A 22522-nucleotide genomic window follows, 5' to 3' on the forward strand; every position below is an offset into this window, starting at 1 on the left:
AGATCCCTACTGGTCACTAGTTCTTGGTCCCTCTCAACACACTGGAAATGCCTGCTCAGCCAGTAATTGACCCCAGCGCTGACCTAGCTCAGCCACGATTAGTTGAGCAGTCATAACCTGCATATCGAGAAGGACCAGGAAGCGGCACCCAGGAGGGAACGTGAAGTGTCGAAACAAGATTGCTGATGGACCGGCGAGTATGACTTGATTTATTATTTTACACCATGCAGAGCCTTTATAAAGAAAATATAACAGAGAACCCCTTTTACAGGAGTTGAAACACAACATATATTATAAAATTTGTTCATTATGTAGTCGGCCACGATTACTAGCTGCACATGTGCTGGGAACAGTCCATGCAGGCGGCAGCTAGTAGTAGGTAATATTAAAGGGGTTGTCTCACTTCAGCAAATCCAAAGAAGATTCCAGCAGCCGTGTTGCGTATATCCAAGTCTCTATTTATTTGACGCGTTTCGGCTATACAGCTTTCATCAACGTCTTTGAATTAAATGTGGAGTGATCTCCTTCCCGCTGCAGCGTGGTTCAGTTTGAGTGCCGACCAGATTGCTACTCACTTAAGCAAATATCATTTATTATGTAGCGAAAGTTAATACAAGGCACTTACTAATGTTTTGTGATTGTCCATATTGCTTCCTTTTCTGTCCAGAAATATTTTTCCATCACATTATACACTGCTCGTTTCCATGGTTACGACCACCCTGCAATCTATCAGCGGTGGCCGTGCTTGCACACTATAGGAAAAATCACCAGCCTATGTGAGCTTCCACAGTCCTGACCACCAGAGAGGCTGGCGCTTTTTCCTATAGTGTGCAAGCACGGCCACTGCTGATCAATTTCAGGGTGGTCGTAACCATGGAAATGAGTAGTGTATAATGTGATGGGAAATTGAATCAAACCAGCAAAGGAAGCAATATGGATAATAACAATACATTAGTAAGTGCCTCGGAATAACTTTCTCTACGTAATAAATGGCACTTGCTGAAGTGACACGACCGCCCGTGATGATCCCTGATATACTTGCAGGTGCTGCACACTAGAAATGGACACTGTCAGAGGGTCCTGTCTATCAGCGGCCTCTATTCACTTACACTGGAGACAGACAAGGGAACCACTGCTCGGGAAGTTTTTCCCAAGTGAATGACATCTGCTGATGTACAGGGCCCTCCATCAGCGTCCATTTTGGTAAAGCAGCACTGGGAAGCAGGTGAGCGAACCTGCAAGTAAATGAAAAGAAAGCTTATTAAACCATCGGACATAAACTCCAGTGGGTTAATAATGCCTGTTACCAGCACATGTCCAGTTAATATTAGACAATGGCCAGCCCCCCCATGTGCCGGGCCCCTTACAGGTAATATACATACCCCGCTCCTGGTCCCTGCACCGCCGCCGCTGCTTCTCCCTGTACACAGATGAAAACTTCCGGTGTTGGGGGGAGCAGCCAATGGCAGGCGGGGACAAGTCTCCCTAGAGTCACCCACGATGCTGGAGAGGCTCGTCCACGCCTCCATTTGAAGTTTTTTCTTTTCAGATTTGTTGGGGACATTTCTGTGACTAAAAATCTGTTCCTAAATGGAGTTGTGTCTGCATCAAACAGGTAGATTTCTGCAAACCCCCTTCATATGAGTAGGACAGTCACAGAAATGTCTGCAGCAAATCTCCCCCTATATAAAAACTATATAGAAAAAGTGTCTGTGTTGCCTGTAGCAAGCAATCACATTGCAGTTTTTTTATTTTTCTAGAGAAGGTGTAAATGAGAGAAGTGGTCTGATTAGTCGCTGTGGGAAGGCTGTCGTGCAGGCACCTTGACCGGTCAGTCCTTTCTGCCCGAGAGTCTCACAAATCTAATTCTTTGTCTCCAGGATGTTGTATTGTACTGCCTACAGCGAGATCAAGGTGACATCAACCACAGGGATAACGCTGGGTACACAGCCCTACATGAAGCTTGCTCCCGTGGATGGACATCCATCTTACAGATCCTCCTGGAGAACGGAGCAAATGTGAACTGCAGTGCACAGGATGGGACCAGGTGAGCTACAGCTCCGGACGTAAATCTCCTCTTTGTTCTTTTGTTGGAGAAGTTGTACTTTTAATGGCACCTTTTTGGGTTCAATATAATGGATTGCAAAACTTGTGTGTGTTTACAGTGTTCACTATATGGTATAAATTACATCATTTTTATTCTCTGGTTCGTTACAATTACGGCGATACCAGATTGATATACTTGTAATCTTTTACTACATTTGCACAATAAAGCTGCTTTAAAAAAGAAAATCAAAATTGCTTTGTGGCGCCCTCTGAAGCTCGAAGCTTTTTTCATTTTTTTTGTTTTGGGGGGGGGGGGGGGATGCTACAAGCTTTAGTTTTTATTGGTGCCATTTGGGGGCACATATAACTTTTGGATCACTTTTTTTTTTTTTTTTCCCTCTTGGGAGAAGATGTATTTTTCTAATCTTCATGTTTTTCTGTCTGGGAATTTTGAACTTCAGGACACTTTTTTTTTTTTTGCTAGTACATTTTTTCAATTGGTGTGCCTTTTTTGTGTCAAAAAATGCAGCATCTTGGATTTTTTATGTGCACATGACATGAAAAAATGCATGTGTTTTTTCGCTGTAAAGAATCTCCCAACCAAATTCATGTGTAAATGGGGCCATATGGTGTTCACTGTGCCAGATAAATACCCTAGTAGAGAGGCAAAGATGGCTGACCTGGGGGCATTCTTTAGCACCCAACTGTCATGGAAACCCACCAGCACCCTGCAAGTCCCATCTCTCTGTCTAACTTCTTAAATAAACCTAAAGGTCCCTTTACATGGTACAACGATCTAGCAGATTGTTGGGAAGAAAGCGAGATCCTTCCCGACAATCTGCTGATGGAGGAGACCGCTGCATTTCCATGCATCGATCTCCTCCAGAGTATGGGGAGGAGTGATCGTTCATGTCATCGCTCTTCCCCATACTGTTTTGTTGTTTCCCAGCAGAAGCTCGTCTTTAGACAGCGCGATCTGCCACTGGGAAACGATTGCTTCACTCATTCATTGGGTAATCGGCAGTGCATTTACACCGCAAGATCATCGCTAACGAGCATTCCTAGTAACTCTCGTTGGCAATAAACTGTTCAATTGTCGGCCAGCGTAAAGGGCCCTTATGGGGTTGATCTAATTGGATCGACGTTATCTTGTATCCCGGCCACTGCAGCAGAGCATTAACTGTAATATACAGCTGACACGTGGATATTGGAACACAGCTCGTTAACCCGCACCATCCCTGTGCTGTACATGTACTTGGTTTTAAGTACCAAACGTATGGCGGGTGTCACCGCGGAGTTAAATGTCTAGTCTGAATGTTTTGCCCATCTTGCTTTGTATGATCTTGTAAATGTAAAATGAAGACCGTCTTACAATGTGATTGGTAAAGCTCAGTCACTTCTGCATTAGAGTCAAGCCTAAGCAGTCTACTATTCCCAGTGTGACCAGGGGCCTCCCAGGAAGCGCTCCAGCATGGCCGTCTGCCCAGGCAACCTCCTTGTTTCCATAGAGATTATACAGGATGTGACATAGCAAGTAGGATCTGATAATTTATTGCCCTCTGGAGGGCATAGGGAGATCCGGAGGTTGGGGGGCATGTAGGCTGGGTTTTCTGCTTCACATATCCTAGCGCTCATAGAATGGTCTAGCTTAATTGGATCTACATAATTAATGAGGATTGATGACGGATACTTTCATCCCATCTACTGACGTAGCCTCTATTTGTCAGTGTCAATTTACTGGCGCCCTGCAGGATAATGAAATCATCCACCCTGGCCTAGAACATGTCAAGATTTATATGTTTTTTTTTTTTTTTTTTTAATTCGCCAAAAATTGTTTTTGTGCTAATGCATTTTAAACTTTTTGACAGGCCCATCCACGATGCAGTGGTCAATGACAACTTAGAAACAGTATGGCTCTTGCTGTCCTACGGTGCAGACCCAACGCTGGCCACATACTCTGGGCAGACGCCGATGAAACTGGCCAGCAGCGAAGCCATGAAGACGTTTCTGAGCGGTAAGGGTTGTGTCCATGGGCCACTCTGTGTCCTTTATATGTGCAGTGTAAGGTTTTGCAACTTAGGGCTGTATTAGACCTGCAGATCAGCATTTCTATTGTTGGGAATTACGTTTGCTTCCCAACAAATGCATGTTTGTCAGTGATAGAGAACGCTGCTGTTACATGTAGGGATCTCCTTCACAGTAAGGGGAGGAGTGATTGCTAATGCCATCGCTTGTCCCCATACTAAATCCTATGCCTGCAGCAGACTGTGATTAGACAGCAGGATCTGCCGCTGGCAAACGATTATGTTTTTGGCATGTATAAAAAAAAAAAAGCATTTGCTCATTCACCGGATAATCTGCGGCTTTTTTACACAGGCAGATCATCGATAACGAGCTTTCCAATGAACACTTATTAGCGATGATCTGGTTGATTATTTGCAGGTCTAATACAGCCCTTAGTTAAAGGGGTTGTTTGCTTTTTACTATTGATGACCTATCCTCCAGATAAGTTATCAATATCTGATCGACAGGGGTCCGACCCCGCCACCCCCACAATCAGCTGTTTGAAGAGAACGCAGCTCTCATACCAGCGCTGCCTTCTCTGCTCTGTTTACCCGCTCGCCACAGAAATTGCAGTGGTGAGCAGGTGTAATTACAACTATGGAGTGCCTATTCACTTCTATGGGACGGCTCTGTCTGTTCAAGTGCATAGGAGGAAGCCTTCCCATGACGGGCAGACGCCATACTTGTAATTACACCTGCTTACTATTACAATTGCTGCGGCGAGCAGGTAAACCGAGCAGAGAAGGCAGCGCTGATATGAACGCTGCTTTCTCTTCTAACAGCTGATTGGTGGGGGTGCCAGGAGTTGGACCCCTGCCGATCTGATATTGATGACCTATCCTGAGAATAGGTCATCAAAAGGAAAAAGAGGACAACCCCTTTAAGTTACAAAACTTAAGTGCAACTTATTTAGTTTACGTTTAAATTTGTAATTATTTTCAAGACCTCTGTTTATGTCAGTAAATGGAAACCTTTTAACATACTATCAGACCTGGAGAAAAAAAAAAGTACTGCTAAAGTGTAGATTGGATACAATTGTAGCAAACTTCTGTAAGAAGTATTAGATCAGGACGTAATTTCAAGCCTTTGGGTGTACAAGCAGTCTTGCAAATGGTAAGGAATTGAAACACATAGTCCAGTAGAAAGCTTCAGAATGTGTCATTACAAAAATGCAGCTTTTTTTTTTTTTTTTACATTAATACAACTATAAACCTGGATTCACACACAGTAGCCTAGATTTACTGTTAGGCCATGTTCACACATTTGTTTTATTTGTGAAGATGTCTGTCAAGGGTCCGATTTTGCCCCTTGTGTCCTCCATTTTTCCATGTACACTGCCAGGCTGAAAAGGGGATTTCCACAGAATCTCCTACACTACTGACAGAACACGGTTGCTATCTGTGTTCATATAGTGGTTTTCATGGATCCACAGTGTTTAGTCGCCACCACAGACCAAACTAGGCCTCTTTCACATGTCAGTGAATCACTTATGTGTGCTGTTCTTGTTCTCCATAGACAGCACACGTACACATTGACTTTAAACCCACTGACTTTAATGTTTTTATTTACACATCAGTGAAAAACCGCAGACACATGCACTACTTTGGTCCATGGTGAAGTCTGTGGGTCCATGAAAAATCACTGACACAACGTGGATGCCATCCATGTTCCGTTAGTGATTTTCCAGGACCATTGGTAGGAGATTCTCTGGAAACTAATATTCCGCCTAGCAATGTCCGTCGAATACAGATGACACATGGAGGGCAAAAAATAGGCACCAAATATGGGTCCTTCACTGACATTCCATCTTACCTTGAATGACATCATGGACATATGAAAGAGGCCTCATACATCCTTCGGCTACTTTCACTCCTGTGGTGTGAAACTCTGGCATGGCTGTTGTGGCAGACAAGGGTAGAATTTGTGTCCGGCCGGTTCTCCGCTTGTTTGACGGAATGCATACGGATAAGGCCTCATGCACATGACCGTTGTTTGGGTCCGCATCCGAGCCGCCGTTTTGGCTGCTCGGATGCGGACCCATTCACTTCAATGGGGCCGCAAAATATGTGGACAGGACTCCGTGTGCTGTCCGCATCTGTGGCTCCGTTCCGCGGCCCCCCTAAAAAAATATAACATGTCCTATTCTTGTCCGCGCTTTGCGGACAAGAATAGGCATTTATATTGCCCGCGCCCGTTCCGTTCCGCAAATTACGGAAGGCAACACGGACGGCTTCCGTTTTTTTGCGGATCCACGGCAGTGTGCATGAGGCCCAAGTATAGTGGGGTCTGGCGGACATTCTGTCCGCATTTGGACTCGTGCACACGGCCGTTGTTTTGGTCCGCATCCGAGCCGCAGTTTTGGCGGCTCGGACCCATTCACTTCAATGGGGCCGCAAAAGATGCGGACAGCACTCAGTGTGCTGTCTGCATCCGTTTCTCCGTTCAGTGGTCCGCAAAAAAAATATAACCTGTCCTATTTTTGTCTGCGCTTTGTGGACAAGAATAGGCAGTTATATTAAAGGCTGTCCGTGCCGTTCCGCAAATTGTGGAACGCACACGGACACCAGCCGTGTTTTGCGGATCTGCAATTTGCGGACCGCAAAAACACACAACTGTCGTGTGCATGGGGCCTTTGGCAGTGTCGTCTACGCAGAATTCCGGCAGGCTGTTCTCTTTTGTAGTCTTCCTTTGTTTTTCTACTGATGCATAGTCAGTGGAAAAACAAGGATGTGTGATTACACACCCTCAAATAAGTGGATACATGTGCGTAAACAGCACATGTCTGTGATTCACTGACTTTTTTATTGACTTTTAAAGGGATTGTCGCATCTGAGATATTGGTGGCATATTCCTAGGATTTGGGACCCGCTTCTATCTCTGGAATAGAGCTGCCAAAGTGAAGGACAGCGCACCGTGCATGCATTCATTTCTCTGGCTCGGCTATTTCCAGCAGTTCCATAGAATTGAATGAAGTGACAGCTGTGCATGCATGGTGCACCCTCCTTTACTTTGGGATATCTGTTCTAGAGATAGGTGTGGGTCACAGAGGTAGGACCCGCATCTGTCTGACATTGGTGAGACAACCCCTTTAAACAGGGTAAACCTTTGGGCAAGGGGTCTTTAAATGCGCAAGAATCATTCCAGTGGATCAGGTTGTATTATAAATGTGGCATATTTATGTCACCTTTTAGGCCACTTTTGGATATGTTTTTAACACCTTTTTTTGCATTCAGATGTCAATTTAAAGTTTTGTATCACAGAGGGAAAAAAAAATCCTATATCAAATACTTTTAATTAAATAATTAAAACAAATAGAAAAGTTATAACAAAAACAACCCCTTATTTGATATTGAAATATTTAGACATAATATCTGTGCAACTCATGGAGGCCACAGACGTAGATAACACAGATGCAGACATGAGACTTCTTGATGGGGGCCACAATGTATGATGAAAGATTTGGCCCTTCTAAGGCTACTTTCACACTAGCGCTTTCAATTCCGCTATTGAGAGCCGTCATTTTAGTATTAGACGGAGGCGCAGTGAGTGAAGGACGGCAGCAGGCGAGCGTCCTTCACTCACTGCGCCTAATACTAAAATGGACGGCGTGGGATTTGCGGGGCACGGAGGAGACTCAGGATGTCAATCACCTTTACAAGGGCGTGCCAAACAGTGAGAGGACAGAGCCTTTAGGTGCTGCAGCAACGCCCCACTAGCACCCTAGAGGCTCATTTGCATATTCTAAAAGTCATTATTTAGCGCGAACGGCGGCAGGCAGGGAGATATAAGTCATACAGTTATGTTCTGCTGACATTAGCACATCGCTAATGTCAGCCAGCTACATAATGATTTTTCTGATGACAGAAACCCTTTAACCCCTAAATGCATAACACTACTAGTACGGCATTATGTGCAGGGAATTGTATGGAGCAAGCTGCTGCGATCGGTCATTTAACCCCTCAGATTCTGCGTTCAACAGCGGTCGCGGCGTCTGTGAGGTTAGGAAAAGGGATGTGGCTCCCTCTACCTTCCGATCAGAGCCCCTGCAGTAAAATTGCGGGGCTCCCTCGGTTACCTGGAGGTTCCCAGGCCTTCCATGGTAAGCTGCTTGCTAAGCCATGCACGAGGCACAGCTCAGCAGGGAGCATGTTAAAAATTCTATTCACACTAATAGATCTCTCTTAGGCCTCATGCACACGACCGGATGTATTTTACTGTCCCCAAAAAACGGATCCGCAAAAAATATGGATGACGTCTTGCATTCCGTATTTTGTGGAACGGAACAGCTGGCCCCTAATAGAACGTATCCTTGTCTGTAATGCGGACAATAATAGGACATGTTCTATTTGTTTGCAGAACGGACATACAGAAACGGAATGCACACGGAGTAACTTCAGTTTTGTTTTTTTTGCGGACCCATTGAAGTGAATGGTTCCGCAAAAAAAAAAAAAAATGGAATGGACACGGAAAGAAAATACATCTGTGTGCATAAGCCCTTAGGGTGAAAGGGACAAGGGATCAAAAGATCCCAGGTTCTAGCCCCCTAAGGGTGCTAAAAGTTATTAAGTTGAAAAAAAGTAAAATAAAACACACAAATATATTAGTCCTCTTTCACACGGGCGTGTGCGCCCCGTGGTCGTGCTGCGGCCCGCAAAATGCTGGCCGCAATGCACGAGCACAGTAGACTGAAATGTAAAAAAGTTATAGCTGTCAGAAAATGGCAATGCAAAGAAGATTTTGATATTTTCAAAGGTTTTTAGTTTTTTTTAAGTAATAAAACAAAATAAATACAATGCAAATTTGGTGTTGCTGTAAGAGTATTGAGCCACATAATAAGGACGCCATGTCCGTTTTAGAGCACATTGAATACCATAATGTTAAAACCCCAAAAACCTTGGCGGAATTGTTCCCCCCCCCTCCCCCCCAATTTTACCCCACAAAGGATGTTTTCCAATACAATACATGATAAAATAACTGGTGCCATTAAAAAATGTGAACGGAAAAATAAAAACATTACGGCTATTGGAATGTGGGAATGAAAAATGAAAATAGGCTTAGTCCTTAAAGGGTTAACTTTGGGTCCCATTCTGTAGATAGGTGTGGCTCCCACTTCTGGGACCTGCACTTGTCTGATGGCATCTCTGAATGATATGTCATCAATGTCCCAGATGGGCCAACCTCTTTAAGGTTAATCCTGATACGTTCTGAATCGTTACCAATAAATGGTGACTTTTTATTTGTGCATGATTAGATCGCATGTTCTATACGAGTGTATTACTGTAGTGCAGCGGCGGCATAAAGCGCACGGCGTCATAGCAACCAATGATGCCGTGCGCTCCTGCTGTCAGCAGGAATCCCGGCCGTGTGCATGAGGCCTTAATCGGACAGCATGTTTGGGCTCTGCAGAAGGAGAATGTCTGAACTGGGGGGTCAGAGGATGCATTTTTGCCCTTCTCACTTTTATATCCACTCTGCACCTTTAGATTACCTCTCTGATCTGCGTGGACGTTCTGATGGGGACCCGCGAGCATCCTGGGACCTCTATAGCAGCTCTGTATTAGGTAAGTTTTTTATAGATTTTTACCCAGTGGGTGGACCTCCCTCGATCAGATACTTATCCTCTATCCTGTGGTTTAAGGATAGGTAACCATTTAAGTATTATATCTACTAGAAATCTGATATACATCATATAACCATGGTTCTAACCTGGCTTTTCTCCAGCTGTTATGAAACCACTAGTTCCATGATGCCCTGACAACCTGCAGCTCTGCACTAGGACTGCAGAAGAGCCACAGGTTACAGAATGCAATGTCCTAACCACTCTGACTTGTTCTGTCGTCTTAGATCCTAAGGATGAGATTGGCCATGACATCCTCTTAGATGCTTCTGAGACTTCTAAGCAGGAGGAGGAGGAAGGGGAGAAGAAGCAAGAGGAAGACAACTTTTTGTTTGAGTTTTCAGACGCACCGCTCATTTCCTGCTACAACTTGCACGTCTCACTAACCAGCGGGTAAGTGTTGGCTCCTTACCAGGCTTAATCATGCAACCAAATTCGGCTGTTTTAGTACCGTAGGCTATAGTCCTCTGCGGTAAAGCTCAGGTTTTGCCACAGTTTGGATTTTATAAAATGCCTTTTGGATGAAAATTGTGAAATTATTAGGGCATGGTTCCAGCAGTGTCACATACTGGAACAGGGCACAGTTTTCCATAGATTCAGTCCCCATGTTATAAGGGAAAATAATAAAATCTAACACCTAACCCAAACCCGAACTTCTGTGAAGATTTTTCTCACGCGCGTGCAAAACGCATTAAAACCCTTTGCACTCACGCAGAAAAATCGCGCATTTTCCCGCAACACACCCGCATCTTATCCGGCCCTCACACGCGACGCCCGTGTGAAAGAGGCCTAAGCCTTCTAACGTCCTAAAAAAATTAAATGATGCCAACATAAAGTAGACATATGGGGAATGTTAAAGGGCTTCTGTCACCCTCCAAAACTCATTTTTCATTTTTGGGCATATTAAAATCCTTATTGTACGACTATTCCCTATATAGGACTCTTACCTTGTTCTGTGGCTTCGTTTCATTAAAAATTAAGCTTTTAAAATATGCAAATTCTTCACTACCAGCAAGTAGGGCGTCTACTTGCTGGTAGCCGCCGCATCCTCCTTTTAAAAAAAGGCCCTGTCAGCATTTCAAATCCCGCGCCTGCGCCTTACGTGTCTTCGGCGCAGGCGCTCTGAGAGAAGGACGCTCGCTTCCTCAGCACTCCCTCAGTGCGCCTGCGCCGATGACGTCACCTCTAAACCCGAAAGAGAAGACGTGTGTTTCAGTCCTAAATGACCAGACACGTCTCAGCGATTTTGCGCACATGGTGATTTAAAACCCTCAATATTATTTTTTTTTTTCACAATGTTTTTGCACCTTTTATAGAGAAATAGGGGGTCATTTACTAATCTGAAATATGCCTAAATTAGGTGTATTTCAGGCGCAGATGGCAGCGCAACGGTTAGTTGCGTCGCTATCTTCGACTTTTCCCCCCTGACGCCAGGTCTAAAATTGTGCGCATGGGGTGGGAAGGGGAAGGCCCGGCAGGTCTGTCTCATTGGACAAGAATAGGACATGTTATATTTTTTTAGCGGGGCCACGGAACGGAGCAATGGATGCGGACAGCACCTTTTGCGGCCCCATTGAAGTGAATCTGATTGGCGTAGCGTTGTCACGATATCAAAATTTTGATTCGGTTTCGATTTGGCTCCTAAATTTTTCAGTTCAGGAGCCAATGGCTGCTAGGTATTTTTTATAGTCTGGAGCACTGATCCGTGCCGCCGTTTTGATACGGACCAAAACAATGGCCGTGTTCATGAGGCCATTGAATGTATATGGGCAGTATGAACAACTGCGTAACGTCTGATATAGACTAAAATGTGTATGGCCGTGTGTGAAGCAATCGTTCACCAGATCACTGGTTGTATTGCTTGAACAGCGTTTCAACCACCAACCAGCTTCTAATGTGAATGGCCAACTTTAATGACCCTTTCGGTGCTTTGCCAAATTGGCAATCATTGTGTTGATACAGGTCTTTATTCACACATGTTTATCTAACTGGGAGGTGATTTATATCAATACAATGTCCCTATGACCACAGCATTGGTAGGAAGTGTGGTCATGAGGACTCGGAGAAGCAGCCTGAATGTCAGGTGAATTCACACATGGCAGATTTGCTACAAATCTGATCTGAATGGTGCCTGTAAAAATCCATGTGCTTTCTTCAGAAGCACCCCTGTTCAGGTGAATGATTTTCATTCACAGAAATGGGTGAATCCATCCTTGTCATCTCACTTATTAAGTTAGGCTACTTTCACACTCGCGTTTTGGGCAGATCCATCATGGATCTGCAGAAACGGATCCGTTACAATAATACAACCGCATGCAGCCGTCATGAAGGGATCCGTTTGTATTATCTGTGTAACATAGCCAAGACGGATCCGTCATGAACTCCATTGAAAGTCAATGGGAGACGGATCAGTTTTCTATTGTGCCAGATTGTGTCAGAGATAACTGATCCGTCCCTATTGACTTACATTGTGTGCCAGGACGGATCCGTTTGGCTCAGTTTCGTCAAGCGGACAGCAAAACGCTGCAGGCGGCCTCCAGAGCGGAATGGAGACTGAACTGATGCGTTCTGAGCGGATCCTTTTCCATTCGGAATGCATTAGGGCAAAACTGATCAGTTTTGGACCGCGTGTGAGAGCCCTGAACGGATCTTACAAACGGAAAGCCAAAACGCCAGTGTGAAAGTAGCCTAAGAAGTAAGTTATGAAAAACTTTTCATGACAGCCAAGTGATGTTGTATGGTCAGTGCAAAGCAATGTAAAAAAGGGGTGTTCAAGATGTCTACCACTTATAGAACAGGATAAGGCTACTTTCACACTAGCGCTTGATCGGATCCGTTCTGAACGGATCCGATCATATTAATGCAGACGGAGGCTCCGTTCAGTACGGATCCGTCTGCATTAATAACTTAGAAAAATTTCTAAGTGCGAAAGTAGCCTGAGCGGATCCGTTCAGACTTTCAATGTAAAGTCAATGGGGGACGGATCCGCTTGAAGATTGAGCCATATGGTGTCATCTTCAAGCGGATCCGTTCCCATTGACTTACATTGTAAGTCTGGACGGATCTGCACGCCTCCGCACGGCCAGGCGGACACCCGAACGCTGCAAGCAGCGTTCAGCTGTCCGCCTGGCCGTGCGGAGGCGAGCGGAGCGGAGGCTGAACGCCGCCAGACTGATGCAGTCTGAGCGGATCCGCATCCATTCAGACTGCATCAGGGCTGGACGGAAGCGTTCTGCTCCGCTCGTGAGCCCCTTCAAACGGAGCTCACGAGCGGACAGCAGAACGCTAGTGTGAAAGTAGCCTAACACTGCCAAAACTATAGTATACTGATATCTACAAATAGTGCCCCATCATTATATTACACAGTGTACAAGGCAAGTGCCGTGGCATATCGAGAACCACACCTGACGCCGTTTACAAAATGAGTCTTTGATGAAGTGGAACGCATTAGGTGTGGCGGGTGTTTCTCAACATGCCATGGCACATGCCTTGTACACTGTGTAATATTTTGATGGGGCACCATTTGTAGATATCAATATACTTAGGGCTCACAGTCCGGGGGCGACGGCATCATCTCCCGGGCTGATCGCAGCCTCTCTGACTGTATCCTGGTGATCTATTATACAGTCTCTATCTGTGTACTCACGTGAGGATGATCAGATAGGAACTGACTGTATCATAAATCACTATGATACAGTCAGGTCGGATCAGGGGACCCACACGTGGACCATGTTTACTGGGGCGATCAGTTGTGTGCATGAGACCTTATATATTTGTCAGTGTTATTCAGGTATGCATCCTAAACACCCCGTTTTTATGCTGCGGTTCACTGACTGGTTTTTAATAGAGATAATTGGTAAATGAGTTGTAATCTCTCTAACAAGTTGGGAGCCACGTTTGATATATTGACGTTGTAGATAATTCTGACCTCTTGTGGTCAGTTGTAGAATTTGACTTTTTTCATTTATTTTTTATTTTCTGTGTAAGCTTCTGGCCTTGCTCGGCTAATTGCAGCAGTGGCACAGGCAGGAAATTGTTAGGGTCGGGTTAAATGTCCGATCCTGTCAAACCTGCAGCAGGTGGTCACTTCTTCAGTTGTAGGGACAGCCCCCACAGGGGAAGAAGTCCTGCTGATGAGATGAATCAATTGTCACTGTCGTGGGGGCGCTGTGGCTGTCACTGTTATGGGGGCGATGTGGCTGTCACTGTTATGGGGGCGCTGTGGATGTCACTGTTATGGGGGCGCTGTGGCTGTCACTGTTATGGGGGCGCTGTGGCTGTCACTGTTATGGGGGCGCTGTGGCTGTCACTGTTATGGGGGCGCTGTGGCTGTCACTGTTATGGGGGCGCTGTGGCTGTCACTGTTATAGGGGGCGCTGTGGATGTCACTGTTTTGGGGTGCTATGGATGTCACTGTTATGGGGGGCGCTGTGGGTGTCACTGTTATGGGGGGCGCTGTGGATGTCACTGTTATAGGGGGCGCTGTGGCTGTCACTGTTATGGGGGCGCTGTGGCTGTCACTGTTATGGGGGCGCTGTGGCTGTCACTGTTATGGGGGCGCTGTGGCTGTCACTGTTATGGGGGCGCTGTGGCTGTCACTGTTATGGGGGCGCTGTGGATGTCACTGTTATGGGGGCGCTGTGGATGTCACTGTTATGGGGGCGCTGTGGATGTCACTGTTATGGGGGCGCTGTGGATGTCACTGTTATGGGGGCGCTGTGGATGTCACTGTTATGGGGGCTCTGTGGATGTCACTGTTATGGGGGCGCTGTGGATGTCATTGTTATGGGGGCGCTGTGGATGTCACTGTTATGGGGGCGCTGTGGATGTCACTGTTATGGGGGCGCTGTGGATGTCATTGTTATGGGGGCGCTGTGGCTGTCACTGTTATGGGGGCGCTGTGGATGTCACTGATATGGGGGCGCTGTGGAGGTCACTGTTATGGGGGCACTGTGGATGTCACTGTTATGGGGGCACTGTGGATGTCACTTATGGGGGCACTGTGGATGTCACTGTTATGGGGGCGCTGTGGATGTCACTGTTATGGGGGCGCTGTGGATGTCACTGATATGGGGGCGCTGTGGAGGTCACTGTTATGGGGGCACTGTGGATGTCACTGTTATGGGGGCACTGTGGATGTCACTTATGGGGGCACTGTGGATGTCACTGTTATGGGGGCGCTGTGGATGTCACTGTTATGGGGGCACTGTGGATGTCACTGTTATGGAGGCACTGTGGATGTCACTGTTATGGGAGTGCTGTGGAGGTCACTGTTATGGGGGCACTGTGGATGTCACTTATGGGGGCACTGTGGAAGTATTTTAACCACACATAAACAACAAATGAATCAGACCCATTCTGCTAGTGTGTGTGTATATATATATATATATGGCGGTAGTGTAATAATATTTAATACTATTGCAGCCGGCCAGTGCTCAGGACTCTGCACTGAATAGTATTGATGTGAAATCGCTGTTCGGTCCTGCAGTGCTGTTATCATGTAGTCATGTTTGTAATACAGATCATAGTGATTAGATATTATGTAAATCAATATTGACAGACATAATGAATTGTAAAACCTACCCAGAAATCCAGTGCAGATTTTTTTGGAGGTTAAATCACGTGTTTCCCAGTTTATACAGGCCATGAATTAGAAGGATTTTTGGACTAACCAGGATAACACCGTCAAATCTTTTGAAGCAGATGCATGATCATTTCTGCTATTGGGCGCACAGTTATCACCAAACTCTTACCGGAGGCTGTGACACCATAAAGTGCCCGGACTCTCCGTTTTCCCGACAGAAGAGACACGGGAGCTGCTGACGAGGGACCAATCAGAATGGTCCCTTGTCAGCGATTGCTCCGATTGGTTAGTCTGTACAGAGTTTATGTTTGTGAACACATATTTTACTTACTTATTCCATTATTTTTATGAGTTTGTGAGGTTTAGAAATTATTATTATATAATTATTATAATTTCATCAAATAAAGGTTATTCTGTGTAATGAAGAATTACACAGTTTCCCAGTGTATTTGATGTATGAATTCCTCATGGATTTCAAGATCTCTGCTTGCATTCTTTCGGTGGGATCCTTCATTGTTTACTTTGGATATAAATCTGCTGATGGTCATGTGATGGACACTCGGGTGCTGTGTGGATACGTCACAGAAACAGGGCCCATTAATTAATGTATCCATCAATAACAGCTGATAGACATTAATGGCCCTTGTTCTGCAGCGACACAGAATAATGGCTGCACGGGAGATTGTCCACCCATGGGACGGGTGTCTGAGTGTCAGAAGCATAAAAGATGTATTTTCACTTATCTATTTGATAAAAAAATGGTGAAAAATTCAATCCCTAATTGTCACAAAAACATCACAAATTCTAGCCATGACCAGTGCATGCAAAAAATCTGAATTAAAGAGGTTTGCCCACCCCAGACATGGATGGCATATTGCTAGGATATGCAATCAAGTCATATAGGTGCGGGCCCACCTCTGAAACCTTCTTCTCTTTCTGGAACGTGGCCTCCGAAGTTAAGGAGCTCCCCATTCACTGCTATTGCAGTTCTGAATGTGCACGGCTATTTTCAGAAGTCCCATAGTGGTGAATGGAGAGCTTACCTCACATGGCATTTCCTAGCAATATACCTTCAATGGCTTAGATCAGCATAACCCTTTAAGATCCAAAACAAATTATTTCAAGCTATAGCCTTTGCCTATGCACATTAAGAGAGTCCGATAAATATATGGCTAGCCTAAATCAGTGTAAACTACATCTACACTGACCAGAAATGTAAACACAACACTTTCAGTTTTGCTCCCATTTTGCATGAGCTGAACTCAATGATCTCAAACATTTTCTACAGACACAAAAGACCCATTACTCTCAAATACTGTTCACAAATCTGTCTAAATCCGTGTTAGTGAGCACTTCTCCTTTGCCGAGATAATCCATCCCACCTCACAGGTGTGGCATATCAAGGTGCTGATTAGACAGCATGAATATTGCACAGGTGTGTCTTAGACTGCCCACAATAAAAGACCACTCTGAAATGTGCACCGTTTTGCCTTACTTCCGGGGGGTGGTCAGAAAACCAGTCAGTATCTGGTGTGACCAGCATTTGCCTCACTCAGTGAAACACATCTCTGTCGCATAGAGTTGATCAGGTTGTTGATTGTGGCCTGTGGAATGTTGGTCCGCTCCTCTGTGCGAAGTTGCAGAATATTGGCAGGAACTGGAACACGCTGTCGTATAGGCAATTGCGGACAAGAATAGGACATGTTCTATTTTTTTTCAGGAACGGAATTGCGGATCCCAAAAATGCGAATGCGGATCCCGGAAATGCGGATTCGCATCCGCTCCAGCCCCATTGAAAATAAATGGGTTCGCAAATTGCGGAACGAATGCGGACCCTTAGACAGATTTGTGAACAATATTTGAGAATAATGGGTCTTTTGTGTCTGTAGAAAATGTTTCAGATCTTTGAGTTCAGCTCATGCAAAATGGGAGCAAAACCGAAAGTGTTGCGTTTATATTTTTGCTCAGTGTAGATGTAAAAATTGACTTGTGCTTGAAGAAGGCCCTGAAGGCACATCATATTCATGATCCACTTCATTCATTTTCTTTTTTCATTAACAGGCCCAGTAACTGGTTCCTCGTCTCCGATGTGCTCAAGAGGCTGAAGTTATCCTCCCGAATATTCCAAGCTCGATACCCGAACTTTGAAATTGCCAGCATGCAAAAGAAGGAGTTTAACAGACAGGTGTTCACCAGCCAGATCCTCACGCACACCGAGGGAATGGACCTCTGGCCGCAGGACTGTGGAGAAATGGTAGAGCTAGTGAAATACGACCCTGAACTGATCAGACTCCTGGGCTCCTCTGTGGAATTCCAGTGTGTCAACAGCTGACAAACAACCCGAGTTCGTGTCCAAGACCCTTCAGCTGCATCAGAGGCAATAACACAGAGCGAGGAAAGACGGCTCCCGCAGCGCCTGCAACGGTGAATGCAGCTCTGGGTTGTGCCCTTTTGTTTCCAGGCTACCTGCAATCACTCATCTGTTCTACGCTTCTACTGTGGTGATGAGATTGTACGCACAGTATCGGAGGGTGGTGAGGAACTCCGCTACATTATCACCACACCACTGAAAGGATCCTTCTTTCATCCGCCATGTTTGTCTTGTTCAGACTCTCTTATGTTCAGACATCTATGAAATTAATTTTGTGTTCAATGAGTAATGCACTGGTTCATCCGTAGACATTATGGATAAACCGACCCGACTCTGGCTTACCATACACAAGGATAGACAATCATGGTTCCGCTGTCAGGAGAGACTTGCAGCCACAGCCAAGGAGAAAATTTACAGAATTTTTTTTAAATCAGTCCATTTATCAAATATATACTTTAAAACTAGTTTTGATGACAAGGAGGATCATGGAAGCAGGGTTGACCAGGCACGAGCCACCTAAACTGCAGGAACACGGTCTTCTACTGGCTCCAAGCATTGTGCGCGCCTACTGATAACACTTAACATGGGGAGACTGCCGGGATTTACCCAGGACAAGTCGAACAGCCCCGAGTGCTGACGGATACAACCACTGGGTGTGGCAGAAGCTTATCCCAGACGTTCAGGCCTCGCCCACACCACTAGATGCTTCAGTCCGTGGCAAAACCATAGGTCGCATGGCTAAAGACCGGGCAGGAGGAAACATGCGTGATTGTCCTCAGGGCTCCTCTTCCCGCTTCATCCAATGCTTCTTACTTTTTATAGTAAATGCTAATTTTAAAAAATAAAAAAAAGCTATTTGGAGTGAAAGAAGAAAAAAAATACAAAAAAGCGTGTGACTGTTCGCTTCCTGGAAAGGAAAAGCTAACGATAAGTAAAAAATGAAATAACAAAAGTCCCTCCTGTGTTGTGGGGCGCAGGCTGTGTGTCACGCCATGAAACACACGGCACTTTACCTTCTTTTGAACTGAGTTTTTTTTTTTTTCCTTTTTATTGTAAATGGTACAGTTTTATTGTACGGGTGCTAAAAAAACAAAAATACAGCTAAAAAATATTGATTTGAAGGCTTGGACAATCCATTATTCACAGCATATACATGAAATATTTTACCTGTTTTGACCGTCTATCTATTCGTAAATGTTTTGGGTAATCTGAAGCAGTTTCCCGATTTCATCAGCAGTTCTGAAAAATAATAATCTTCCAGTTTTACGTCCATAAAGTTTAATCATTGTATAATGTAAGGTTCTGCAGCTTTCTAATACTGTGCGTCAGTTCTTCCCGTTTCCAAGATCTGTTTGCCGTGCACCTATATGAACCAGACCTGCTCATGAAAAGTTCCTAGCCTCTAGACATAAACAAGAATGTTCCTATTCCCTGAACTCAAGCAGAGATGTTGAAAATGGTGAGAAACAAAGTGTATCATGAAAATCTTTTCAACTTTCTAAGGCTACTTTCACACTTGCGTTTTGGGCAGATCCGGCATGGATCTGCAAAAACGGATCCGTTACAATAATACAACCGCATGCATCCGTCATGAACTCCATTGAAAGTCAATGGGAGACGGATCAGTTTTCTATTGTGTCAGAGAAAACAGATCCATCCCCATTGACTTACATTGTGGATCCGTTTGGCTCAGTTTCGTCAAACGGACAGCAAAACGCTGCAGGCAGCCTCCAGAGCGGAATGGAGACTGATCGGAGGCAAACTGATGCATTCTGAGCGGATCCTTTTCCATTCAGAATGCATTAGGGCAAAACTGATCCGAGTGTGAGATCAGTTAATGATAATATTGCCGATCGTCCCTTTTACTCCACTGCTCTAACCTCTTAAAAGGGCTGTCTGGGCGATAACACTTAAGAAAAAAAAAAAAAAAAAGGGCAGAATGCTGTTGACAAAGGAAATGTGCCGCTCAGCCAGTCGCTGGCTGCAGCAGTGACACGGCTGAACTGTGATTGACTGAGCAGCATATTTCCTGTTCTGAGAAGGACACGTAAGTAGAGAGGAGCGGTGGAGAATCTGGAAAGCATCAGAATGGGAGAGGTGGAAGATCGGTGAGGTCTGAAACGTCACTTCTGAAACGCCTGTTACTTGAGGGCACATAACTGCTGATGCCAGTCATTGGCTGCAGTAGTTCATGTGATCCTGTCCATGAGGAAGTTGAGAGGTGGGGTTCGGCAGTCCAGTGAAGACAGCCCGCTGGAATAGAGTGGTGGGAAGAAGGTAAGTAAATATATTTTCACAGATATCGCTGGGTGTAGGAATGTAAAAAACAAAAAAAATATTCTGGAAACCCCTTTAACCACTTGCCGCCGCGCTAACGCCGAAAGGCGTCATTGCGGCGGCTCTCCCAGGTCACACTAACGCCGATTGGCGTCATCTCGCGTGAGCCGAGATTTCCTGTGAACGCGCGCACACAGGCGTGCGCGCTCACAGGAACGGAAGGTAAGAGAGTGGATCTCCAGCCTGCCAGCGGCGATCGTTCGCTGGCAGGCTGGAGATGTGATTTTTTTAACCCCTAACAGGTATATTAGACGCTGTTTAGATAACAGCGTCTAATATACCTGGTCCTCTGGTGGTCCCCTTTGTTTGGATCGACCACCAGAGGACACAGGTAGCTCAGTAATATGTTGCACCACTACACTACACCCCCCCCCCCCCTGTCACTTATTAACCCCTTATTCACCCTTGATCACCCCATATAGACTCCCTGATCACCCCCCTGTCATTGATTACCCCCCTGTCATTGATCACCCCCCTGTAAAGCTCCATTCAGATGTCCGCATGATTTTTACGGATCCACTGATAGATGGATCGGATCCGCAAAACGCATACGGACGTCTGAATGGAGCCTTACAGGGGCGTGATCAATAACTGTGGTGATCACCCCATATAGACTCCCTGATCACCCCCCTGTCATTGATTACCCCCCTGTCATTGATCACCCCCCTGTAAAGCTCCATTCAGATGTCCGCATGATTTTTACGGATCCACTGATAGATGGATCGGATCCGCAAAACGCATACGGACGTCTGAATGGAGCCTTACAGGGGCGTGATCAATGACTGTGGTGATCACCCCATATAGACTCCCTGATCACCCCCCTGTCATTGATCACCCCCCTGTAAAGCTCCATTCAGATGTCCGCATGATTTTTACGGATCCACTGATAGATTGATCGGATCCGCAAAACGCATACGGACGTCTGAATGGAGCCTTACAGGGGCGTGATCAATAACTGTGGTGATCACCCCATATAGACTCCCTGATCACCCCCCTGTCATTGATCACCCCCCTGTAAAGCTCCATTCAGATGTCCGCATGATTTTTACGGATCCACTGATAGATGGATCGGATCCGCAAAACGCATACGGACGTCTGAATGGAGCCTTACAGCGGCGTGATCAATGACTGTGGTGATCACCCCATATAGACTCCCTGATCACCCCCCTGTAAAGCTCCATTCAGATGTCCGCATGATTTTTACGGATCCACTGATAGATGGATCGGATCCGCAAAACACATACAGGCGTCTCCCTGGAGCCTTCCAGGGGGGGTGATCACCCCATATAGACTCCCTGATCACCCCCCTGTCATTGATCACCCCCCCTGTCAGGCTGCATTCAGATGTCCGTATGATTTTTACGGATACATGGATCGGATCGGCAAAACACATACGGACATCTGAATGGAGCCTTATAGGGGGTGATCAATGACAGGGGGGTGATCACCCCATATAGACTCCCTGATCACCCCCCTGTCATTGATCACCCCTCTGTAAGGCTCCATTCAGACATTTTTTTGGCCCAAGTTAGCGGAAATTATATTTTTTTTCTTACAAAGTCTCATATTCCACTAACTTGTGTCAAAAAATAAAATCTCACATGAAGTCACCCTACCCCTCACGGAATCCAAATGCGTAAAATTTTTTAGACATTTATATTCCAGACTTCTTCTCACGCTTTAGGGCCCCTAGAATGCCAGGGCAGTATAAATACCCCACATGTGACCCCATTTCGGAAAGAAGACACCCCCAGGTATTCCGTGAGGGGCATATTGAGTCCATGAAAGATTGAAATTTTTGTCCCAAGTTAGCGGAAAGGGAGACTTTGTGAGAAAAAAATAAATAAAATCAATTTCCACTAACTTGTGCCAAAAAAATAAATTTCTATGAACTCGCCATGCCCCTCATTGAATACCTTGGGGTGTCTTCTTTCCAAAATGGGGTCACATGTGGGGTATTTATACTGCCCTGGCATTTTAGGGGCCCTAAAGCGTGAGAAGAAGTCTGGGATCCAAATGTCTAAAAATGCCCTCATAAAAGGAATGTGGGCCCCTTTGCGCATCTAGGCTGCAAAAAAGTGTTACACATCTGGTATCGCCGTACTCAGGAGAAGTTGGGCAATGTGTTTTGGGGTGTCATTTTACATATACCCATGCTGGGTGAGAGAAATTTCTTGGCTAAAGACAACTTCTCCCATTTTTTTATACAAAGTTGGCATTTGACCAAGATATTTCTCTCACCCAGCATGGGTATATGTAAAATGACACCCCAAAACACATTCCCCAACTTCTCCTGAGTACGGCGATACCACATGTGTGACACTTTTTTGCAGCCTAGGTGGGCAAAGGGGCCCACATTCCAAAGAGCACCTTTCGGATTTCACAGGTCATTTACCTACTTACCACACATTAGGGCCCCTGGAAAATGCCAGGGCAGTATAACTACCCCACAAGTGACCCCATTTTGGAAAGAAGACACCCCAAGGTATTCCGTGAGGGGCAT

The 22522-nt window shown here is 45.5% G+C and overlaps 1 protein-coding gene across 6 annotated transcripts in view; it reads left to right on the plus strand.

The window, feature by feature from the left end:
* BCORL1 (BCL6 corepressor like 1) overlaps nt 1-18791 on the plus strand; it is a 143706-nt gene extending 124915 nt beyond the window's left edge. For all 6 annotated transcript variants that reach the window (XM_040442218.1, XM_040442219.1, XM_040442223.1 and 3 more), the window contains 5 exons: nt 1881-2047; nt 3915-4060; nt 9594-9671; nt 9955-10120; nt 17373-18791. In XM_040442218.1, coding sequence (XP_040298152.1) covers nt 1881-2047; nt 3915-4060; nt 9594-9671; nt 9955-10120; nt 17373-17643 — 828 coding nt within the window. In that variant the 3' untranslated portion in view covers nt 17644-18791. The remainder of the gene's footprint in view (nt 1-1880; nt 2048-3914; nt 4061-9593; nt 9672-9954; nt 10121-17372) is intronic.
* Nucleotides 18792-22522: the final 3731 nt, after the last annotated feature.

Source organism: Bufo bufo, chromosome 8 (assembly GCF_905171765.1).
Source record: "Bufo bufo chromosome 8, aBufBuf1.1, whole genome shotgun sequence".
In the NCBI taxonomy this organism is placed as follows: Eukaryota; Metazoa; Chordata; class Amphibia; order Anura; family Bufonidae; genus Bufo; species Bufo bufo.